General features: G+C 26.6%; 2 protein-coding genes across 2 annotated transcripts in view; both read right to left on the bottom strand.

Annotated features, from left to right (window-relative positions):
- Window positions 1–22,392, bottom strand: part of LOC113389377 (transcriptional regulator ATRX homolog) — an 84,811-nt gene that overhangs the window by 31,034 nt on the left and 31,385 nt on the right.
- On the bottom strand, window positions 21,489–22,232 carry LOC113389379 (mitochondrial import inner membrane translocase subunit Tim9-like). The gene is made up of 3 exons (XM_026626425.1): window positions 22,088–22,232; window positions 21,916–22,011; window positions 21,489–21,718 (listed from the first exon to the last, which is right to left on the bottom strand). Exons 1-3 carry the CDS (start codon window positions 22,139–22,141, stop codon window positions 21,581–21,583), a joined length of 288 nt encoding a protein of 95 aa, XP_026482210.1. The 5' UTR covers window positions 22,142–22,232; the 3' UTR covers window positions 21,489–21,580.

The following is a 22,392-nucleotide window of genomic DNA, read 5'->3' as shown; positions in this document are numbered from 1 at the left end:
TAAACTAATATAAATTATATTGAATTATTAAAATTAATTCAGACTAATATCAGTAATACATGATAATCATAATTTCATCAATATGCATTATATTCAAATTATTACGGTACTTTAGTACTCATCACACACATATATAGAATGTTGGCAGTATAATAATATTCTAACAGTAAAGAGTCTTCTTAGTACATTTTATAAAGATTATTTAAAATAGTTTTCATACAGAAATATACTGATCACTTATTAAGAAATGTTTCATGATTTGTCAAATCAATTGTCTTGATTTATCTTTGGTCTGCAATAAAGCTATACATTATGTATAATGTCAAGTTTTATATAAGACATTTAATTATCTGTTTAAATTGTCTGTTATGCCAACCAAGTTTTTCATTGTCCTTCATATATTTATGTTTAATATGCTGTATTTTGTTTAATTTAGTATCATTATAACTATAATGCAAATGGCCTAAAACAGTAAAACCTCAATCTATCAAATAGTCTCAAAGAAAAATCTCACTTTAATACTATGAAAACGCATAATGGAATTTTTTTTAGAACTAGTTTACTACATTTCAATTTGAATGTATATATAGTATTAACATTAAACTTGCATGTTTGCAGATGTTTTCTAAAAATGACAGTATAATAGCACATGTAATGCAAATACTACAAATCAAATATCTGAATAAATAACACAAAACATCTTTACTTTGCAAAAAATAATCAGTTACGAATATATATATATATATATATATATATATATATACATAAAAAAATATTGATTTTGAGATTTATGTTGAAATAAAATTCATTTTTGTTATTGATGTTATTCCCGATTATTAGACTAGATTAGATTATATATATGTGCATGCATGTATGTATGTATGTATGTATGTATGTATGTATATATATATATATATACATATATACATATATATATATATATAATATATATATATATATATATATATATATATATATATGTATATATGCATATACATATATATGCATAACAATGCTAACACTATCATTATGTTGATCTGATTAATCACATTAATCAGATCAACATAACATAGATTTTTCCAATCTCACGATCCTACATTTCGAAAATAATTTATTTATATATATATATATATATATATATATTATATATATATATATATATATATATATATATATATATATATATATATAAATAAATTATTTTCGAAATGTAGGATCGTGAGATTGGAAAAATCTATGTTATGTTGATCTGATTAATGTGATTAATCAGATCAACATAATGATACAGTGTTAGCATTGTTTTTTACTGGTTTTTGTGTTTAAAATTGTTTTTATGTTGTCAACTCAACTCAACTCCAAATTCACATATTTCAATACATACATATATATATATATATATATATATATATAATGACATCATTGTTTTTATAATTTCAGGCCCAGGCTACCCGACAGAATCCAAAACAACTATGCAAACTTCACAAATCTAGACTTGGACAAAGAATACGAATTTTCATTGACTTCGGTTAACGAAAAAGGAAAATCTGATAACAGTTCCTTGATTCATGTGCCGAGATCAGATAGAAGTGAGTAAAAATATAAAATAAAAGTACAATAATAATTTAGTTAATTTATATTAGTTTATTTTATAATCCAAGACCACTTTTTTGTAATTAATGCACTACTAGTGCTGCAATTTCCCGTACCTAATTTTTTTTTTTAAACAAGATTCATTTTTTTTAGCTAAAACAAATGCATGTTTGAGAATTTTGAAATATTTGAAAAAAATTACTACTTCGAAAAAATACTTTTTTATTATGAAATAATATGCCAAAATGTTCAGAAACCTCTGAAACGTAAAGATATATAAAAAATTTCATTTTCGATTTTTTTGCGCTTACTATAACTTACTCTACAGGAAGTTAAAAAACATTTTGAATTGAAGGTTTTTTTGTATATCGAAGGTTGTGAAATGCATTTAGGTATACCAGACTAGGTCTTTTGTCTGGGTATGTTGGACTCAATAAATAACTTACGCTTATCTCTTGCCTCTTGTCCACACGGAAGCTAACCCTTAGGCATTACTTCAAAGGGGGAGGTTCTAGAATACTATAATTCCCACTTTAAGTTAAATTGTTTGCCTAATTAGCAATTTTTCCGAAGATCGCAAATCTATTAGAATTTTAAAATGCTTAACTAAAATAAAAAACCTGTTTAACACTTAAAGATAATACATCTTATAAAAAATTTAAATAATGTACATATAAAGTTATGTGAATTAAACAACAGTGCTCAGGACCAAAAAAAACCTAACAACGAAAGAAAATACTTTTATTATGGTTTCATTTACTTCTAGGGGGGAGGCTCTAGAGTTCTATAATTCGCTCTTTAAGTTAAATTTTTGTCCTCATTAATCTTTTTATCCGAAAATTACAAGTATATTAGAATTTTAAAATGCTTATAGAAAAATCATTTATAAAATCCAAATACTCAATCAAATTTTATATGATTGTTTTATTTATTTTATGTGTATTTTTCTATTTTCAGTTGTAAGTCAACCTAAGCTGTTCACAAAAATCTCATTGAGCGATTATGTTTATTTGTTGTCCTGGAAAAGACCTGATGGTGTTGACGATATTTCAAATTACACTATTTTTTGGTGCCAGAGTGGATTTGAAAGGCCTACTATTTGTCCAGTGAGTAGAAAACTTATAAATAATTAAATAAATATATATATATATATATATATATATATTTATATATATATATATATATACATGCATATATATATATATATATATATATATAATTATAAACAAGAAAGTGCTTTAATGGCATCCCCTCCAGTTAATAAATAGGAAAACTAAGTAATATTAAAAAAATTACTAAGTTTTATATGTTTTGAATCCCAATTTGACTCTTTATAAAATGGAACTACAAAACTAGAAAAAATTGTTTTAATTTTAAAATTTGGCAAATTATAGAAACATTCTTCTTTGATTTTACTAATTTACTAAATTATTTACAATTGTATGGGATTCTTACATCTAGTTTTATAGTTGTTTTTTTTTTTTAATTTCAATATTTATTACAACTGTTAAATAATTAACATCTAGCAGTATTGATAAATAATAACATAAATTTAAATAAATAAGAGTGCAAAGAATAGAATTCACATGAAAATAATATCCGTAATATGATGATTTAATATAAAATAGAAGCAAATAATAATAAGAATAACATTAATAAATAATATAAATAAAAATTTTGAATAATAAAATAATATTAGAAAAACAATAAAATATAACAAAATAACAATATTAGAAATAATAAGATAATAATAATACTAATAATCATATAATTAATGTTAGCATTTACAAATGGCTATTTATGAGTTTATGGGTATTTATTTATTTAGTTTTATAGATGGTAACCTTTTCATAGCAAATATCTTAGAATTGTTTTCAAAATGCTTGAGTGCATAGAACGGATAAATTTATTAATATTTTTTATTTTACCTTTCTAGTTTTTTTCGTAAGCTTTTTAGTATTGTTGGATGTTAGTTCATTTCTTAACTATATTTTTATTATTCCAGAATTCTTTAGAATGGCACACAGTACCAGCAAATGAAAGTACACACAATGTAACCGTGAAGACTAATAAAAATTATCAATTTGCAATATCAGTCAATACACCGACATCGAACAGTGGAATGAAATGGGCCAAATGTACTGTACTCGAAACAGGTAATAAATTAATCATTTGAAGATAAATAACATTATCCATCGATTTATTACGATATTATTAAATTTGTTTTTCATTTCAGGTGTTGGAAAGATCCACATCGTCCGAATCGATCACATCGGAGATACTTATGTGAATCTCAGTTGGGTTTTGGAATGTTCTGAATTAATGGGCGTGATTACCTCATTCAAAATTTACTATTGTGTTCTAACTTCACCTGATGGTTATTGCGAAGGTAAAAATATAATACATACATAATCCTGGATATAAGTTTGATGGCTTTAATTTATTTTATCCTTTTAGGTCCCAAAATGAACGAAACAATTCTGCCCAAGGAGGAATACATGTCGGCTACAATAACCGGACTTAAACCGTATACAACGTATCAAGTAAATGTTTCTGTGGTTTCACATAAGAAAGAGGGTTTGCCGAGCAATCCTAAATATTTGACAACATTGGAAGCAGGTAAATATAAATTATATATATATATATATATATATATATATATACTAGCAAACCCGACGAACTCCGTTTCGCCACCAGATGGTTTCGTGAGAAAGATGAAGAAATTTTTTGTTTGTTTTATATTTTAAAAGGAAAAATTTGATTTTATTATACAACAGTAACGAATTTATTTTGATTACAAAAATGAAGTGTTTTTTAGTCGAACTTCTCTAAGTAAATGAAAATGAATCCGCAAATTATCCGTTTCATGGAAGTGATCTTTGGTAAATCACATTTTTTGTTTTTTGGTCTGACGTTAACACAAACAAAGCGGATGGTTTTCCAACTCGTGAGCAGGCAACGTGTAACTGCCCATGTGAAAAACAATGATTTTCTAAATAATCTATTTGATTTTTATCCCGCAAACACGAAGCGATTGGCCTTGCGACATGTTATTGCGAACGCAAGGTGAACTGGATATTGCAATCGTTTGAAGTCAAACGGAAGACCAGTCAGAGTCATTGGTATGTCACCAAATCGCCAGCAATTTTTGATTGAATGGTGAAATTCAGGGCGTGTACATCATTATTCTTTGCGGCAAGAATTGCTCGTTGACTTAACCAAGCATAATTCAGATAATTCTCACTAATGCCATTACTCGAATTTTGAATTACGGTGCGTGAAGTCCCAGCAGCTTGCATTAAGGCACGATGCCATGCACAACTAATTTTCTTAGCTATAAACCTTGTGGAGCCCTAGACTTTTCCAACGAATGCAAAGTTGTCGAAATCGGTTCATGCGTTCTGGAGTTATTTCGTCAGGAAGGAAAACCCGACTTATATTTATATATATAGAAGATATACAAATATATATATTTATTTATTTATTTATAATTGTTTTTTCTTTTTCAGCGCCAACTCCTCCACTCAATTTGAGACAAGATGCCGTCACAAATAATTCGATCACAATTTCCTGGGATGCTCCTTTGAAGATAAATGGAGTCTTCAAAAATTACACAGTCAGCTATGGAAGCGAATTTGGATGGTCGGAGGAAACTTTTCAGAATATCAGTGAAAGACAGGTAAATATTAAATGAATTATAACAAACAGTAGTAAGAACAGTGTAAGAAGTGTTAAAGTGGCCTAGCATGTCAAAGATATATATTTGGGTGGTTCTCAATATGGATGTTTTCGAATTTTTTTTAGCCCCAGGGCTCAAATGCTTCCAAATTGATAAAAAAAATTATCTGAAACTTTGGTTTTGGTTCTACATTTATCTGATCAATAAAGTCCGAGGATATCTTTTAATAAATCTCTTGTTTAAATTAAATTTTGTTAGAAATCAATGATATTTTAGTCAACCAAGTATACTAGGAAGCCAAGACAACCAGACTGAAGCAAAATTTATCCACTGATCTCATTTAGTAACTTTTATATTTATTTATTTATTTATTTATTTATTCAATGCCCAAGGCAATAATGCAATATAGTTACATTTGAAAGTGTACAAATTATAAACTAAAGAAACTAATATATGTGAGAAAATTTGAGTATATCATTTTTCCTCTTTTTTTACTTTTGTAATATTTTTCTTTCTGTTACTTTTTTATATTGTTAGCAATCTCTGCTCATTGTTTTATCTGGCAGATTGCAGAGTGAATTGAGTTAATAAAAATAATAAAAAAATCGATGAGAAAATTTCTGTTTTTGGATCTATTTTTCTTGCATTTTGGAAGCATTGCCAGATGGTGATGCAACATTCAATTTATATCCATTTTTTTTTTTTGTTAAATTATTTCTTAAGACAAACTTTTATATCGGGGTGTATATAACTGTTGGCATGGAATCATAGTAAATTTTATCTAGTTTCACCCTATCTAACTGGAAAGGGGTGGTCCCATATGAAATTTTTGAGTTATTTGACAAAAACTAAACTATATATAACTGTTTTAATGGAATCATAGTAAATTTTATCTAGTTTGTAATCCCTTTTAAGTTTTTTTGGCTATTAAAAGATTCTTCTTCTTTTTGTATATGAAAACTATTTTTTTTTTCAGATAACTTTACGGAATCTATATGGCTACACAGATTACTACATATATGTGAGGGCTTGCACCGTGTCTTGTTCAAATGATTCGAACAAACTGAAAGTTAAAACGCTTGTAACATGTAAGTAAAATTACTTATTTAAATTATACATTATTGTATTGTATTGTATTATTAAATTACAATACAATAGACTAATGTTAGTCCAAGAATTTTATAAGAAATTTAAATATTACTACTATTTTTATTTTATTTCTATAGATCCTGGTAAAATATCAATACTGCGCTTCAACAGTTCAACATTCATGTCTAGTTGGCATCCTCCGGTGCATCGAGGAGGACCTTTGGATAATTATGAAATATTATTCACTAGAATAACTGATGGAAAAACTACTGAGGATGTCTACAACACAACCAGTAAGTAGATCTTTCAATTATAATATATATATATATATATATATACTAGATGACTCGACAGACGTTGTCCTGTACCCACATCTACATTTTTTTAATATCCTATCCTATACTAATATATACCGTTCAGTTAAAAATAATAATTATTATTTTTTTAATTACTATTTACACAAATATGAGTGATGTTAAATGTAGAACTGCTTCAAATAAAATGATGATTCTCAATTCCCACAGTTAACAGTTTAAATATCCCTTTAACACATATTAAAATATGTTCAATAAAATTGCATATTAAAAATTATACACTGCAATTTATAGAACAAATTTATTTCCAAAAGCTCAATTTATTTTGATGCCAAGGGTTATCCAATATTTTTAGTCATACCTGTAGATGTGGATGTATAAATGAATGATTTTTTGTTTATTCACAACTAAAACATTGATTTTCCAAATGTATCACATAAAAAATCATCGTCTGCCTTTGTGATTTATGGTCATAGCATAAGATAGATGTGTTGAAAATTGAAGTCTTTTAAAAGGTATAACAAATTCAGAAAGAATTTATATATATAGCATTCGCGGTAAAGGTACAATATCAATGGAAATAGGCTAATCTTTATCTTAAGTTCAGAAGTGAAAAAAATTTGTACTCCGTCACCACCCACCACATTAATTAGATTATAACTCTTTTAATTCTAATTTTATCAGAACTTATAATACACTATTTTAAATGTAATTAAATAAACTAAAACTTTCTCTATCATGAATTTTACCGTGACTTCTCTTATTTTGAAACGGCAAAGAGTTAAAGGGTTCGAAAGACACTCTGGTTGGACATCCGCGCACTTTTTTAAACAATCATAACTCTATCAATATTTGTGTAACGGAAAAATAATAAAAAGCAATAATTAGTCAGAAAAAGACCTTGATTTTTCATCTATATACCTTTATACGTATCTTTTATTCTGTCAGAGATATAATAATGAGAAAATGGTTGTTTTTCTTTAAATAGGTTTTTTTCATAAAATCATGAGCTTTTTGAAAATCGTTTGTACTAAAGTTGTGGTATTTACAAGTTAATTCTAGAGAGAATACGATCATTTTTAATTTTGGTGGAAATAGCACTCATAAACTATTTGATTTAAATGAAAAAAACATTGTATGCGTCCCTAGATAATATTAGAATACGATGTGTTCATGGTAAGCGTCTTTTATTTGCATGATAGCTTACTTATTTTACACGCAGAAGTACTCATTTTAAAACTTATTTTGAGCACTATAAAAGCCCATTTTCATATCTAGCCTAATATTGTTCTTAGAACACTTTATAAAACACCGATTTATTAAGATTTTAATTGATGTAATTTTGATCAATACATGATTTTCGTTAAAAGGTATATTTTTGAAAATATTAGCAAAAAACGATGAAAAACGCAAAAAAGAAACAAATTTTCAGTAGCCAGTAACTTGAAAAGTATTTGCTTTCTTGAAAAACAATATTAAACATTCTTCTCTTATAATTTGTTCTTTTATCGATACCGATGAAAAGAAATGTCATCCCCCCGTGAAGTTGCAAAAGAGTCTAAATTATTTTCACTTTTGAACTTGAGGGTGAGATGAACTAATTCCATAATTTCATACAAATTGGATGAAATAAAAAAAATCAGACCCAAAACGCTGCATTGACTTGAGTAAATATTCCGTATCCAATGCCAAACATATAAATTTTTGACACAATAAAACTTCTAAATAATTTTTTGAATAAGTAAATTTTTTTGTATTGCAATTTAATTAAGTAAGGCAAATCTCAGCTGCTTTTCGGCAATAATAATATAGACAATACATTTTTCTTATTCATAATCATAAATATATTATATTTCAATATTGTCTTAGCCTATATATGAATTGAAATGTTTTCCAAATGACGGTCTTCATTTGTTTTTAATATCAAACAATGCCTCAATGTCAATCAATGATAAGCGGTTTTTTGTAATTTTTTCTATTTATTTCTACAATCTAACTATATTTTTATGAATCAAAAAATCCTAGAAATTTCCCTTAACAAACTTCAGGAAGATTTATGAAAATCCGAATAATCGTTTAGGAGGATTATTCTTTCATACGCCATTGCAGAAGAATTGTTTATATAAGATATATACACTCATATCCACATATATACATATTTCTTTTCCCCAGGGACAGAATTCAAGCTACCAGACGCCTTCTGCGACGACGACACCCAGACGACGTTTTCCTTCCAAGTGCGTGCCGTCAACAAAGTACCAGGGCAACAAGTCTACTATAGAGGCAACTGGAGCGACTCCTACGGCGACATCTGTTTCAAAGGCGAAAACAGATATACCGGTGTCGTGGCAACGTTCAGCATAATCGGAGGAATTGTCCTGTTTGTCCTGGCAGGTTTCGCTTGCAAAAGGTCATCATCTAGGCAACTATTAGTCGTAGTCATTTTTATTAATTTGACTTTGCTGTATGTCGTTTACGAGTTGTTGGATAGGGTCACTGTGAGGGTCGTGCATGAGGGTAGAAGGGTGTATGTGTTTGAAATATAATAAGATAGATCAATCGGACAACTTGATGTCAAGCAGTAGTTGTATCGGTTTCTGCTTGGAAATGTAAATACACCTAAGTCTGTTTTTACACGGTCTTTTTGTACACGGTTTTGATATAACATGGTTTGAAAATTGAATATTTTTAAATTTTTTACGCGATTTTATTCCATCTAGCACGATTTGAAATTTTATGTACTTAAATTTTTTTTGTCAAATTTAATTTTTGCGAAGTATGTTCATATCACAAAAAAGTATTTATGAAAGAAAAAAGTCTGAAACCATCGATAGTATCAGAATTATATATTTGATTTAATAAAATAAACATGAATTCTTGTTCTTAAAAATTCTTGTTTTTCACTAATTTTAATAGGTTTTATAGATTAGGAACAAATCATCCATTTTTGTATAAGATCAATGTCTTTTTTTACACGTTTTTTTTTACGCGGCTTCTTCTGGAACCAATCTACCGTGTAAAAACAGACTTAGGTGTATATGTTTACAAGTGAAAATAGCATTGCTGCATCAATAAAAATACGTTATTATTACAATTATTCAAATAAGAAATTTATCTAAAAGAACGTTTAAGAAAGTATTCTAGTGTAGAGTGATGAATTTTAGGTCATTTTTAAAGTGTCGTAAAGGAAAGTAATGAATGTTCTTACTATCCATTTTTTACCACTTGTGTATTAATATTATTAAAATACAAAACAGAAATTTAAAAATTTGAAAATTAGAGAAACTGGCAGCTGATGAAGCGGGTGGTCTCAAAAAATTGGCGCCATAGTCTTGACATGATTTCAGCCCTTTCAGAAATGCAAAAAATAAAAAGATTATTAATCTGCAATGATGTCGCAATCGGCCGAACTAGCGATGAGTAAAAAAAAAATTTTTTTTTACAAATTTGCGACTGTTTGAATAAAAAAGTGTTTTTTTTATTGTTTTTTTGAGTTTCTCAAATTTTTTAAAAATAATAGAAATTGGAATTTGGGGATAATCCTAGTTCTATAGATAGGTCTATAAACAAGACTTTCTGATCATTTCAAGTGAATCGGTCGAGTAAAATTCGAGAAATCGTGTCAAAAGTACTGAAAAAGTCTGTTCTGAGAAAAACGCATTTAAAGTTTTGCGTGAAGCCAAACCAGTATGGAGACCGAGTCAGTAAAATGAATCTCTGAAAATAATTCAAATTTTCAAAAACTTTCTCGTACCCATATTCTTAGATAGTTAAATTTTGAAAATATGAAATAAAAAAAAAATCGATTTTTTTGAATTTCTACACTAGAATACTCCCTTAAGACATTCGCGGACAGTAGAAATTTCGGCAAAAATTGTCGGTCATTTTATTTTTTAACTAAAGCATTCACGTTAAGTATTGTGCTTCTATTTTACGCATTGTGATTGCCCAAGCTAATTTATGACTACAGGAAAAGATAAGATAATTCGAAATTACCTAAAAATTCAGTTAGTCATTACCTTGACAGATGTAATAAATATAAAAACGTAAGGCTATATAAAATTAAATTAAAAATAATTGACTTTAAAATTTGAATGCTATAGCATTCATGTCATTCTGCATCACAATGAAAATGAATGCTATAGCATTCACGAGCGTGATAAGGGCCAACATTAGGCAATCGACTGAGCCGTTTCTAAGATAATTCTAAATTACCTAAAAAATCAATTATTATTACCATGACAGATGTAATAATTATAAAAACGTAAGGCTATATAAAATTAAATTAAAAATAATTGACTTTAATATTTGAATGCTATGGCATTCATGTCATTCTGCATCACAATGAAAATGAATGTTATAGCATTCACGAACGTGATAAGGGCCAGCATTAAGCAATCGACTGAGCCGTTTCTAAGATAATTCTAAATTACCTAAAAAATCAATTATTATTACCTTGACAGATGTAATAATTATGAAAACGTAAGGCTATATAAAATTAAATTAAAAATAATTGACTTTAATATTTGAATGCTATGGCATTCATGTCATTCTGCATCACAATGAAAATGAATGCTATAGCATTCCCGAACGTGATAAGGGTCAGCGTTAGGCAATCGACTGAGCCGTTTATAAGATAATTCTAAATTACCTAAAAAATCAATTATTATTACCTTGACAGATGTAATAATTATAAAAACGTAAGGCTATATAAATTAAATTCAAAATAATTGGCTTTAAAATTTAAATGCTATAGCATTCACGAATGTTATAAGGGCGTTAGGCAATCGACTGAGCCGTTTCTTTTGTATTAGTAGAAAAGTGCAATATAATTTTTGTTCGAAAGATATAGATAAGAAGTTATTATGAATCTTTTGGCACCGAAATTGGAAAAAATAGATGTGAGTCAAAATTTTACCTTTCGTCTACATTTTCTCAAATACGGCTGAACCGATTTCAAATTTTAAAAGACATTTTGTTTAAGGACTCGCGTTGATTAGTTTTTCGTTAAGATCGGCCGGGCCGTTTCTTTGGAATTGATTCTTGGGAAGAATTTTTGACAATTTGATGAAATTTTTTATATTGATGGAGTTTGTGGTATATAATTTTTGATTAAAAAAAAAATGATCAAAAAAATTTTAAAAATAACAATTCGTTTTTTTTTAAATAATAATATTGGAACTTTATTTATTATTGTATAAACTATCTGAAATACAATTGCATATATAATGTATATCAATTTACTAATAATTCCAAAATCAGTAAAAAATAATTAACATCAAATCGTCAAAATTAAAAAACTGTGCAATTTTGAATCTCTAAATATTTATTTACTGAAATTTAGCATTAATTAGGAATAAAATAATACAGTAAAAAAGCCGTTGAAACGATTTTCAAGAAATCACATCTAATACGCGTCTTAAACAAGATAGTTTATTGTGAAGTATAGGCAGAAATCGTCTTAACGGGGTTTTACTGTATTTTTATTCTGTTGTATTTATTTTTTTAACAATGTACGACTTTGTTACACATCATTATAGTTTTTTTTTTGGTGTGAAACATGGTCAAGGAACAAAATGACTCTGGATGATGATATTATGGAATATAATTATTTTTTATAAAAAAAAATGTGGTTTTATTGATTTATCCTTGTAGTCATTGAGTTCCTTAGACCTTTGTTTCACTAGTATGTAGAAAAAACATTTTATTTATTAATATATTATCGCATAATGTCCGTTGCAAGCGGCATATTGTTCTAAAATTTAAAGAATTTTCAATAATAATAATAATATTTTGGGATGTTTGTTTAGATTTCACCAGATCTTTACAAAAATGTTATCAGCACTATTCCCAACTGTTATCTTTCGGAATTTCAATGTTTTATATTTTATATTTTTTAAACTCACACTCGTAATGCATTTAAATTTAACTTGTGCTAAAGTACAATGTTTTTTTAAAAAAAAATTACTTTTTGTGTCACAATCCTGCATAAAAATGTTTTTTATACATTAAATATTAAAATTTTCCTGGTCGTACCCTTTGTACTACAATATTGCAGTTTTGCAAAATTATTCTTCAATATGATATGATTGTTATAATAATAAGAATTACTGAAATTTGCTGATTTTGCAAATCTTTGAAATCGGCTACAGTTTTTGAAAAAACCTGTCCACCAAAGGTCAAATTCTTGTTCACACAAGTACAAAACAGATTTTATTCTAGGATTTAAAAAAGAATTACATATTTAATTTAATATATATATATATATTGTAGTTATTTATTTTTAAAATAAATCTATTATTTTTATTACAGAGCATACACATATATCAAAGACCTGAAAGCGATAGAAGTGAGACTTCCACCAGGAATTTCTTCGGCTATTGTAAGTATTATTATTATTAACAATTATAATTTATAATTTATATATATATATACATATATTAAATTTTAATCGATTCATTTTTAATTCCAGGCAAGCAAGGACAATAAATTCCTGTTTGATGAAACGGTGAGTAAAAAATAGAGAATTAGATTAGTGGGTGAACATTTTTGAAATTTTGATTAATTTTACTAATAATCGCACGGCATTATTACAATTTAGTCAGCTAATGAAATAATTTCCAAAATACAATTTTCTTCCTAATATAAAGTTGATTAAAGTTTCATGATTTTGTGTGGAAATTAGTTTTGTCCGAAAAATCATAAAAGTACAGAAATAAAATAGAAAAATGAGTTATATATATAAGGTTGTCAAATATCTCCCTTCCGCCTTTTTGTATTATAAACCAAGAGCAAATATATATAATATATATATATATATAATTTAGAGTTAAGTTTGCAGTTATATTTAGTACAAATTATCATTTTTACATTAAATAAAATAATTAATTCACAGGTTTATAATAAAATAATAAAAAATACTTTTTTTCTTACAAAAAGTACCGATTAGTGAATTAATTATTCAATTTAAAGCAATGTAATAGAAGTAGTTTTTAAATGGTAAGAATTTTGATTTTATTTGTTAATTAATGAATATATTTACAGAGTCTTCTACCACAAAAGAATGGAAAGATATTTTCCTCTCACGACCTTCATACGACCATAAATTCGACATTTTCTTCGAAATCGAGTGCTGACGATTCAGGAACAGTAAGTGAAAAAAAAACAATAGAAAAATCTGTTCACATATACACACACACATACACACACACATACTTTTTCCAAATTTGGTCTCATTCGATTCAGAATGGCTTGAAACGTTGAGAAAACATAAAATTAGCGATTCGGATTTACTAAAGGATAAAATTACAAATTTTGTTCTTTTAAGCCATCTTTCTTGAAAAAGATTTAATGAACATTTCTTGCAAAGTTGTTTCTGTTATTTTTGCCAAAATATCTCGACTTTCTATGCTAAATCAATTATTGACTGAAATCAAACTCTTCGACATATCTGGATTTAAAAAAAAAAACAATTTAAGAGTAATAATACAATTGATATTATGTAGTTTTAAATTTATCTTAAAAATAACCCTACCGGTCTTTTACATTTTTATATGAAAATCTTCCTCCCATTTTTACCAAAATTGGTATTTCCTATATCAATTATTTATTTATTTATTTATTCAACGCCCAAAGCAATAATCTATTATTTATCTATTCATTATCTATCTATTAATTATCTATTTTATTTTTCAGCACAACCGTTCAGATGATCCAATAATCGGTGACAAATGGTCAAAATTAAATCACAATACTGCCGAAGATCCAGCAATGACTGTGATCAAATTAGAAGACATACCGAGGTCACCAAATGATGATTGGATGAATTTAGATGATGAGCAGAAGAAACCATCAAGTAAGTTATATAAAAATTTATTCTTTATAATTTATTAAAACGTATTATATATTAGCTAACCATTTAAAAAGAAGTTAGGAATGGACAAGGGGGCGGAGTCCCAAAATCCCTAAAAAAATCGATCACGTGATTAATAGACGCCCTCTAAGATATATATTAGGGAATGCAATACCGGTATACCGAATTATCGGTAAACCGCCCGATTTTTCGGCGGTATTTTTTGCCGGTATTTATCCCAAAAATACCGGTATTTTCGGTATTTTTTACATAAGCGCTATTTGATACATAATACACTAAAGTTTAAATTTCTCGGAACGAATTTATCTTTAAATTCCTTAATCGCATAAACAGCTATATCTTCAAGTGATTCTATAAGATAAACAAATGTCAAATATTATCTCAACTCGTCATTAAACTGAATATTTATTGCTTTCCAAAGGGCTCCATATCGTGTTACAATAAATAGAATTGGACTGATAGATAATGATGTTTGTTTCATCTTATGTAAAAATGTAACGGTTTTTTAAGTGATATTTGCGCCAAAATATTTTATATCATACATGTTACCCCTGCGTAAGCTTTATTTTTTTTTTAAGTTTATACATAATAATTATGATAATTACTAAATATTTTTGCTTCTTATTACAATTATAAAATACTATTTTTCGAAAACGTTTTGAAGTTTGAAAATACTATAGAAGCATCACATTGTTTTAAATAACAATACTCAACAATTATAGTAACTTATTATTTATCTCGACGAAGTATCCGATCTTAAATTAGTGTAGAAAATTATTTTTTTTAAATATTGGAGATTATGCTAATTTAACACATCGGATACAGGCAATACAGTTCATTATAATAATGTTATATGATCTTTTATGAGTTTTTGGTCTTACTCATAAGTTTGTTTTTGGTGAAAAGTACTCAATATACTCGATAGTGATAATGAATTAATTAAATTGGATATAATTTTGTTAAATTATTATTTAAACAAATAAACCTATTAGTTTATTTTATTGTTTTTATTGTTTAGTTGAATATAGTTGTAGTTGTAAATACATTTTTTTATATTTGTACTAGTAACTTTCAATTTTGTTTACCTTTGTTTAAGATAAAAAAAATACCGGTAATTTACCCGTATTCCGGTTTTAAAATGAAAAATTACCGAAACACCGGTATTGAAATTTTCCATCGGTATTGCATTCCCTAGACTATCAACATCAAATTCAAGACTATTCAATTACATATATATATATATATATATATATATATATATATATATATCTATATATATAAAAGAGGATCGCTTAAGTAGCAACACTTATAACTCACGAACGGCTGAACCGATTTAGATGAAAATTGGCAGGGAGGTAATTTAGAGCCAGGAGAAACACATAGGATACTTTTCATCCTGTTTTTCATTCTAATTCATTATATATGTACTAATGAAAATTCTAAGTATACTAGCTAGCCCGGCCACGCGTTGCTGTTTCTCAGTAATCTATTGGTGGCAGGGAGGTAGTTTAGAGCCAGGAGAAACATATGAAATACTTTTTATCCCGTTTTTTAAATTATTTACTCATTGTATATAGCATTCAAACAACACATCCTTATACACTTATAGTATTAATATTTTTGATTCTCTAGAAATTGTTCAGAATATACCTTACTTAGCAAAACAACGTTTGCCGGGTCAGCTAGTATATATATATATATATATATATATATATATACAAGATATTTATTTGTGTTCTCTACTTATTACTCTGTAAATTGTACTCTACTATTATCTAAAACGCCACTAATTTTTCCACTAACTCTGTACTTCAACAACCATCTTATTTACAAATTGTTTTTTAAACTAACACATCTATCTCTGAGCATGAACTTGTTGCTAACTACAGTAGAATCCGCTTAGTATGACATCGAAGGGACGCCGAAATCTCGTCATACTAACCGGTCGTCATTAAAAGCGTACTGAAGAAAAACTTTTTAATATGCAAATATGTTACATGTTTCAGTAATTTAAAAGAAAAGAACTATACAAACGTTTTAATTAAAAATAAAAATGACACATTGAAATTTAATATAAAATAAAATTGACATAGGGTAGGGCGGGGCACAACGGTTCAATTTGGCTTACGATAATTATACTGTCTAAACCCAATGAACAATACATAACATACATCAAAGAAGCATCTATCGAACTATGTCCAGAAAAACTTACATACATACGTACACAATTCCTAATTATATAAATATTATATTTTTTACTATTTTTTAAACATTTGGTATCTGACCCATCTTACCTCACATACGGGGTAAAGTGGAACAACCAGGGGGCGAACATATGAAATTTCTTCTAGGCATTTTACGCTACATTATTGAACCAATGCAAAATATTAATTCTGTGAGTACATTTGTTACAAAGACAACACTGTATATTACATTGATTTGCTATTGGTCAGAAATATTCATCAGAAGAGCCGGAATAACAATTTATTCAATTAATCTCTTGTAAAATTGCTTTTTTTTAAACTTTACTGTTTTATTGCTTACACCTTTGCCAAAGTAAAGGTTCAGCTGATCCTTTTTATCGCAGTCATGTGCTGCTTATCTTCTGATAGCAAAGTCATAAGAATAAAGGTGATGGCTGGTTATGAATTTATACATTTTTTGCCCTCTACTATCAAATATTTTTGTTAAAAAAAATCTAATTTTATTTGTTTACGAGATATCCGTGGTGAACCATTAATAATTGGTCTACCCTACCCATGAACATACAAATATGATTTTCTAATGTAAGTAATCAGTAATTTTTGATTGATTTCTTTACATAATTTTATTGTAAAAACAGTCCCTGGTGTTTAAAAGACATGTGTGCATAAAAGACATAGCAATTGCTTTCGTAGACTTGGCCACATCATGTAAAATCATGTCGGTCATTATAAATGGACATAATTTTTTGCAAAAATGGGTCATTATAAGCGACATGTCAATGTAAGCGATGTCAATATATCTGACTAGACAGCTGTTTTTTTAAGGAATTTTATATGGAAACCAAACTTCCTAGTGCGATTACGTCATAATAAGCGGTTGCCATTATATCCGGCGTCATACTAATCGGATTCTACTGTACTAACTAACTTAATATCACAATATTTAATCCTACATCTATTTCCCAGATGACTATTTATCCCACAACGGTAAATACTGTCGAGTAGGCTCCGAAACCAACAACCAAAACAAACCGACCAACGGCTACGTCCAGGCCGTAATGCCAATGCAACAGAACAACCTCAACAATCACCACCAGAAACCCTACGAATCCTTCGAATGTGCCAACTTGAATCCCCTTGAAGACACCAGCAGTCCAGAAAACGCCGACAGCACCTTGACTTACACGAAACTACCTCCTGGTGATAAACTGACAAGTGGGTATCTGCCTATAACGTGTTTACCAGGAGTGGAGCAACCGACGAGGTTATTAATGGCACCGAATACACCTGATGATAGCCAGGATGACGATGACTCTATGTCCCAGATTAAGACGACTGTGAAAAGGTCTGATACTGCACCAGGGTATGTCGTGGTGGAAGCTACCCCGAATACGAGTAAAGTACAAAGTCCTGTACGTGTTGGTAACTTATCAGCAATCCCTAAAGGTTACGTAAAAGCTGCCGAAATTCCTAACCTAGAACAAACCTCACCACCAGTGAACAAAACCACAAACCTGCCTTACGTTACTTTAAACACTGATATTAACCCCAAAACAAAACTGAACACAACGAATTCTAATGGTTATGTGCAGCATACCATTACAAATTAATCTTGAAAGTTAATTAATAATAATTAACTTTATTATTAGTTATTAGTGGACTTGGCTATTAAATCCATTAAGATTAAGCCTTAATTATTGTGATAGTTAAATTATTTTATTATGTGGTCGAGGAAACCGAAAGGATTTTACAGGAGTGCCTAGAAGGTAAATGTGTATTTTTATAATGCTAAAATTATTGGTAAGTTGTGCAATTATATAGACAATTGTTTTAATTTTAATTTGACGAAATGGATGACTTTAGAATTAATAAGGAAATTTTAATGGTGCATGCTTTAAAGTAGATGATGATGCTATAACTCGAATATAAATGAGGTATGTAATTTAAGAACAATATATATATATATATATATATATATATATATATATATATATTAGATTGTCAAATATCTCCCTTCCGCTTTTTTGCTCTTGATTTATAATACAAAAAGGCGGAAGGGAGATATTTGACAACCTTATATATATATATATATATATATATATATATATATGACATATTTTAAATAATGACAAATTTTTGACGCTTTAAAAAATATTAAACAAATCTAAAAGTACTGATTTTAAATGATCAAATTTCAATTTTTGATATTTCAAATAATTTTTTAAATTGTAATTTTTTTTAATTATGACTTTTAATATTCTTCCAATTTTATTATCATTGTTTACAATTTTTGGTTATTAGGAAAAATTTATTAGTGCAAATCTGTAGTTTTTCTTGTGATTTGTTTTTTCATTTGAATTATGAATAAATTTTGTTCTAATATACATATAATTATCTTGACATGTTATATAATGACAAATTTTTGATGCTTTAACAAATATTTTTAATTTTTTTTAAACATATCTAAAAATACTGATTTTAAATATTGAAATTCGATTTATTCTATTTCAATTAATTTAGTAAATTGTATATAGTTTGTTTTAATTATTATGACTTTTAATATTCTTTCAATTTTATTATCATTGTTCACGATTTTTAGTTTCTAGGCAAATTTATAAGTGCTAAATCTGAACATTTTGTTTGTGATTTGATTTTTAAAAATGAATAAGTTTTGTTGTAATATAAAAATGTTGAATTATTTATGAAAAATGAACAATTTATAATGTTTTTGTCTAGATCTAGGTTTTGTCAACATTTAAGTAATAAATAATTTATTATTAATAAAAAAAAGTTGATTTAAGAAAAATTTATTAAGTGCTAAAATTAACAAATTTATAAAGTTATTGTAATTTTTTTTCTAAACCAACTGTTATTTATTTCATTTTTTTTTTTTAATAATTTAAATAATTAAATATTGGTTTCCTAATAAATGTAGACAAATTCTAGACAAAAATATTATAAATTATTTAAATCAGCATTTTTATATTTAAACAAAATTTATTTAAAAATAAATTTAAAACTAATGATGTCCTAAAATTTTGAATTATTAAAATTATTGTTAATTGTTTTATATTTCAATCAATTTTTTAAATTGTAATTTTTTTTAATTATTATGACTTTTAATATTCTTTCAATTTTATTATCATTGTTTTCGATTTTTTGTATTTAGGAAAATGAATTTAAACTCAAAGAGAAATTATGTGTTCTGAATATTTTAATATTTTAGGAACTCAACCTTTTTTAATATTTGATATATAAAATTTAATAACAATGTCTAAATTTTTATTAATTTTTATTAATTTTAAAACTTTCGTTGGAGATGTATAATATTTTTTAAATTCCCAGCAGTTTAGTTTTAATTTTTTTTAATTTATATAATAAAATTCCTAAATATTTAACATTTTTGCAAATTTTACAAAAAAAATTAAAAATGAATCTTAAATTATATATTTTTTTAATTTCCAGTGATTTTATATAAAATTTTTGAAGTTTTTATAATATTTGAAGTAAATTTTGATAATTGTTTTAATCTATATTTTAAAATTTAAAAAAAAAGGTATTTACAAATAAGTTTTTTGAATTCCAAAATTGTTTAAAATATTTAACTATATAATTACACAATTTTATGTTTGCATTTTTAATATCCAGACATTTGTATTTTCCATTTTATAAAAAAAACAATATGTTGCAAATTAATGTTATTTTAAAATATATTATTATATTTGCAGTTTAATAAATTTTAAAATTGACTATTTTTAAAAATATTATCTATTTTTATATTTATATATAAAGTATGCTGAAAATTCAATATATTTTCAAATTTTACTTAAAAACATAAAATTTAAAAAAAAGAATTGCTGGAAATTGATAAAAAATATATAAATTCTAAAGGAAATTAAAAAAACACTAATAATTAAGGAAAATAGATTGATAATTATCAATTTTGTCATATAGATTTTAAAAATATAAATGAAATCATTGAATATAAAAAAAAACTTTGTAAAATTTACGAAAATGTTGAGAATTTAGCAAATACTTTATAAAAAGTTTAAAGGCAAGAAGAATATTTAAATTATGTATAAAATTAAAATTTGAAAATTAAAAAAATGTAAAATATTTGGAAAAACGTGTTAATTTTAATTTAAAATAAGTCGAAATATCAAAAATTTAATTTTATTAATTGAAAAGAACAAAAAAAACATGAAATGCATGAATTTTGTTCATAATTGAGGGTTTGAAAAAATACAAAAAAATAAAAAGATGATACATCAGAAAACTATTTTTAAAAATAGTTAAAGTTGAGACAATTTCAAAATTAGAACAAACTGCCACAAACAAGTATTTGAAATAAGATATTGAAAGATTATTGTCAGAAGTTTTAGACAGATTTTTGTTTAAAAAGAATGTATAAACATTTTTTGAAGTTTCAAAAATTTGTGACACATATATATATATATATATATATATATATTTATGAACTTTTACCTCGACCACCGACCTAATGTGTACTACAAATTGTAAATAGTTATTTTAGCCGCTTATGCCTACGACTGGAAATATTATTATAACTAAATAGATATTTTATATAATTAAGTAAACCTTCTAGTTTATATCAAGCCTATTTTAAAGTTTTAATATTTTTATTAATTAATTATAATAATAATAAATAATTATGATAACGATCATGATGATGATGATGTATGTAATTAATAAATGTCTATGTTTATATATCTATGTGGTTTTATTAAATATAATAGTATTTGGCAGTAACAGCAATAACTATTTAATAAAATTATAATAATATTAGACTACTACTAGATTAAAAATTGTACTATTTGGGTAGTTGTCCAGATTGTTGGGCTAGGGCTATGGCGTTTTCATTTGCTATCATTTGGAATTCTTGGAAACGTTGGGAGACACGTTGGTTCATTTTTAAATACTTTTCCATGCAGTTTAACGCGCATTTTTCCTATAATAGGGTAATTGATATATACTAGATACTAGTACTAGTAATAAAATAATCTCAACTTGCTGAACCAGAATCGATATGTTTGCTTGTATATTAATATCATATTACTAGGTACTTCAAAAATCACATAGATAAACACAATCAATAGCATTCATAAACAAGCTCTTACATCTATTATTATACTAATCGATAGTTACCTCTGAAGGCTTAATAGCTCTGGAAGTAAAATCACTTATACAATCTACAAAACATCGCTCCGACAATTTATTGTAAGACATCACAAAATCCCTGAACTGAAAATCAACATTCACAATTATTTAAACAAATTTCATATACCTCTTGTACAATTTTTAGGTTATGTGTACTCACGGATTTGATTTGCTCGGAATTAACATTTTCTGGAGACATTTGTTGCATCGACATGATTTAAATATTGTTTTTGTATAGTTTTCTTTCATTAACTTAATAAATGCATTAATAATTTATGTCAAATCGTTTTTGTCAATTTTTGTTTGATGAATGTAGTAATAGGGTAGTAATGGTTGGTGGACGATGGTAAAGATGGCACTCGGGGGAATAAATAGTATTTTATTAAAAAAACTTACGCAAAATGTGATATATATGTATATAAATATACATATTTGCAATATATGTATATATGTATATTTATATGC

The sequence above is a fragment of the Ctenocephalides felis genome, unplaced genomic scaffold, assembly GCF_003426905.1.
Source record: "Ctenocephalides felis isolate EL2017-DRISC unplaced genomic scaffold, ASM342690v1 CF-g0.4_SCAFFOLD_03573, whole genome shotgun sequence".
NCBI classification, from domain to species: Eukaryota; Metazoa; Arthropoda; class Insecta; order Siphonaptera; family Pulicidae; genus Ctenocephalides; species Ctenocephalides felis.
Note: the sequence above shows the minus strand (reverse complement) of the source record. Positions and strands in the feature narration are given on the sequence as shown.

Coding starts and splice junctions, on each gene's coding strand:
- LOC113389379 (XM_026626425.1), bottom strand. CDS start 22,141: ATGTCGATGCAACAAATGTCTCCAGAAAATGTTAATTCCGAGCAAATC. Junction 22,012..22,087: donor ATTCCGAGCAAATCAAATCC/GTGAGTACACAT, acceptor GTTGATTTTCAG/TTCAGGGATTTTGTGATGTC. Junction 21,719..21,915: donor GAGCTATTAAGCCTTCAGAG/GTAACTATCGAT, acceptor ACCCTATTATAG/GAAAAATGCGCGTTAAACTG.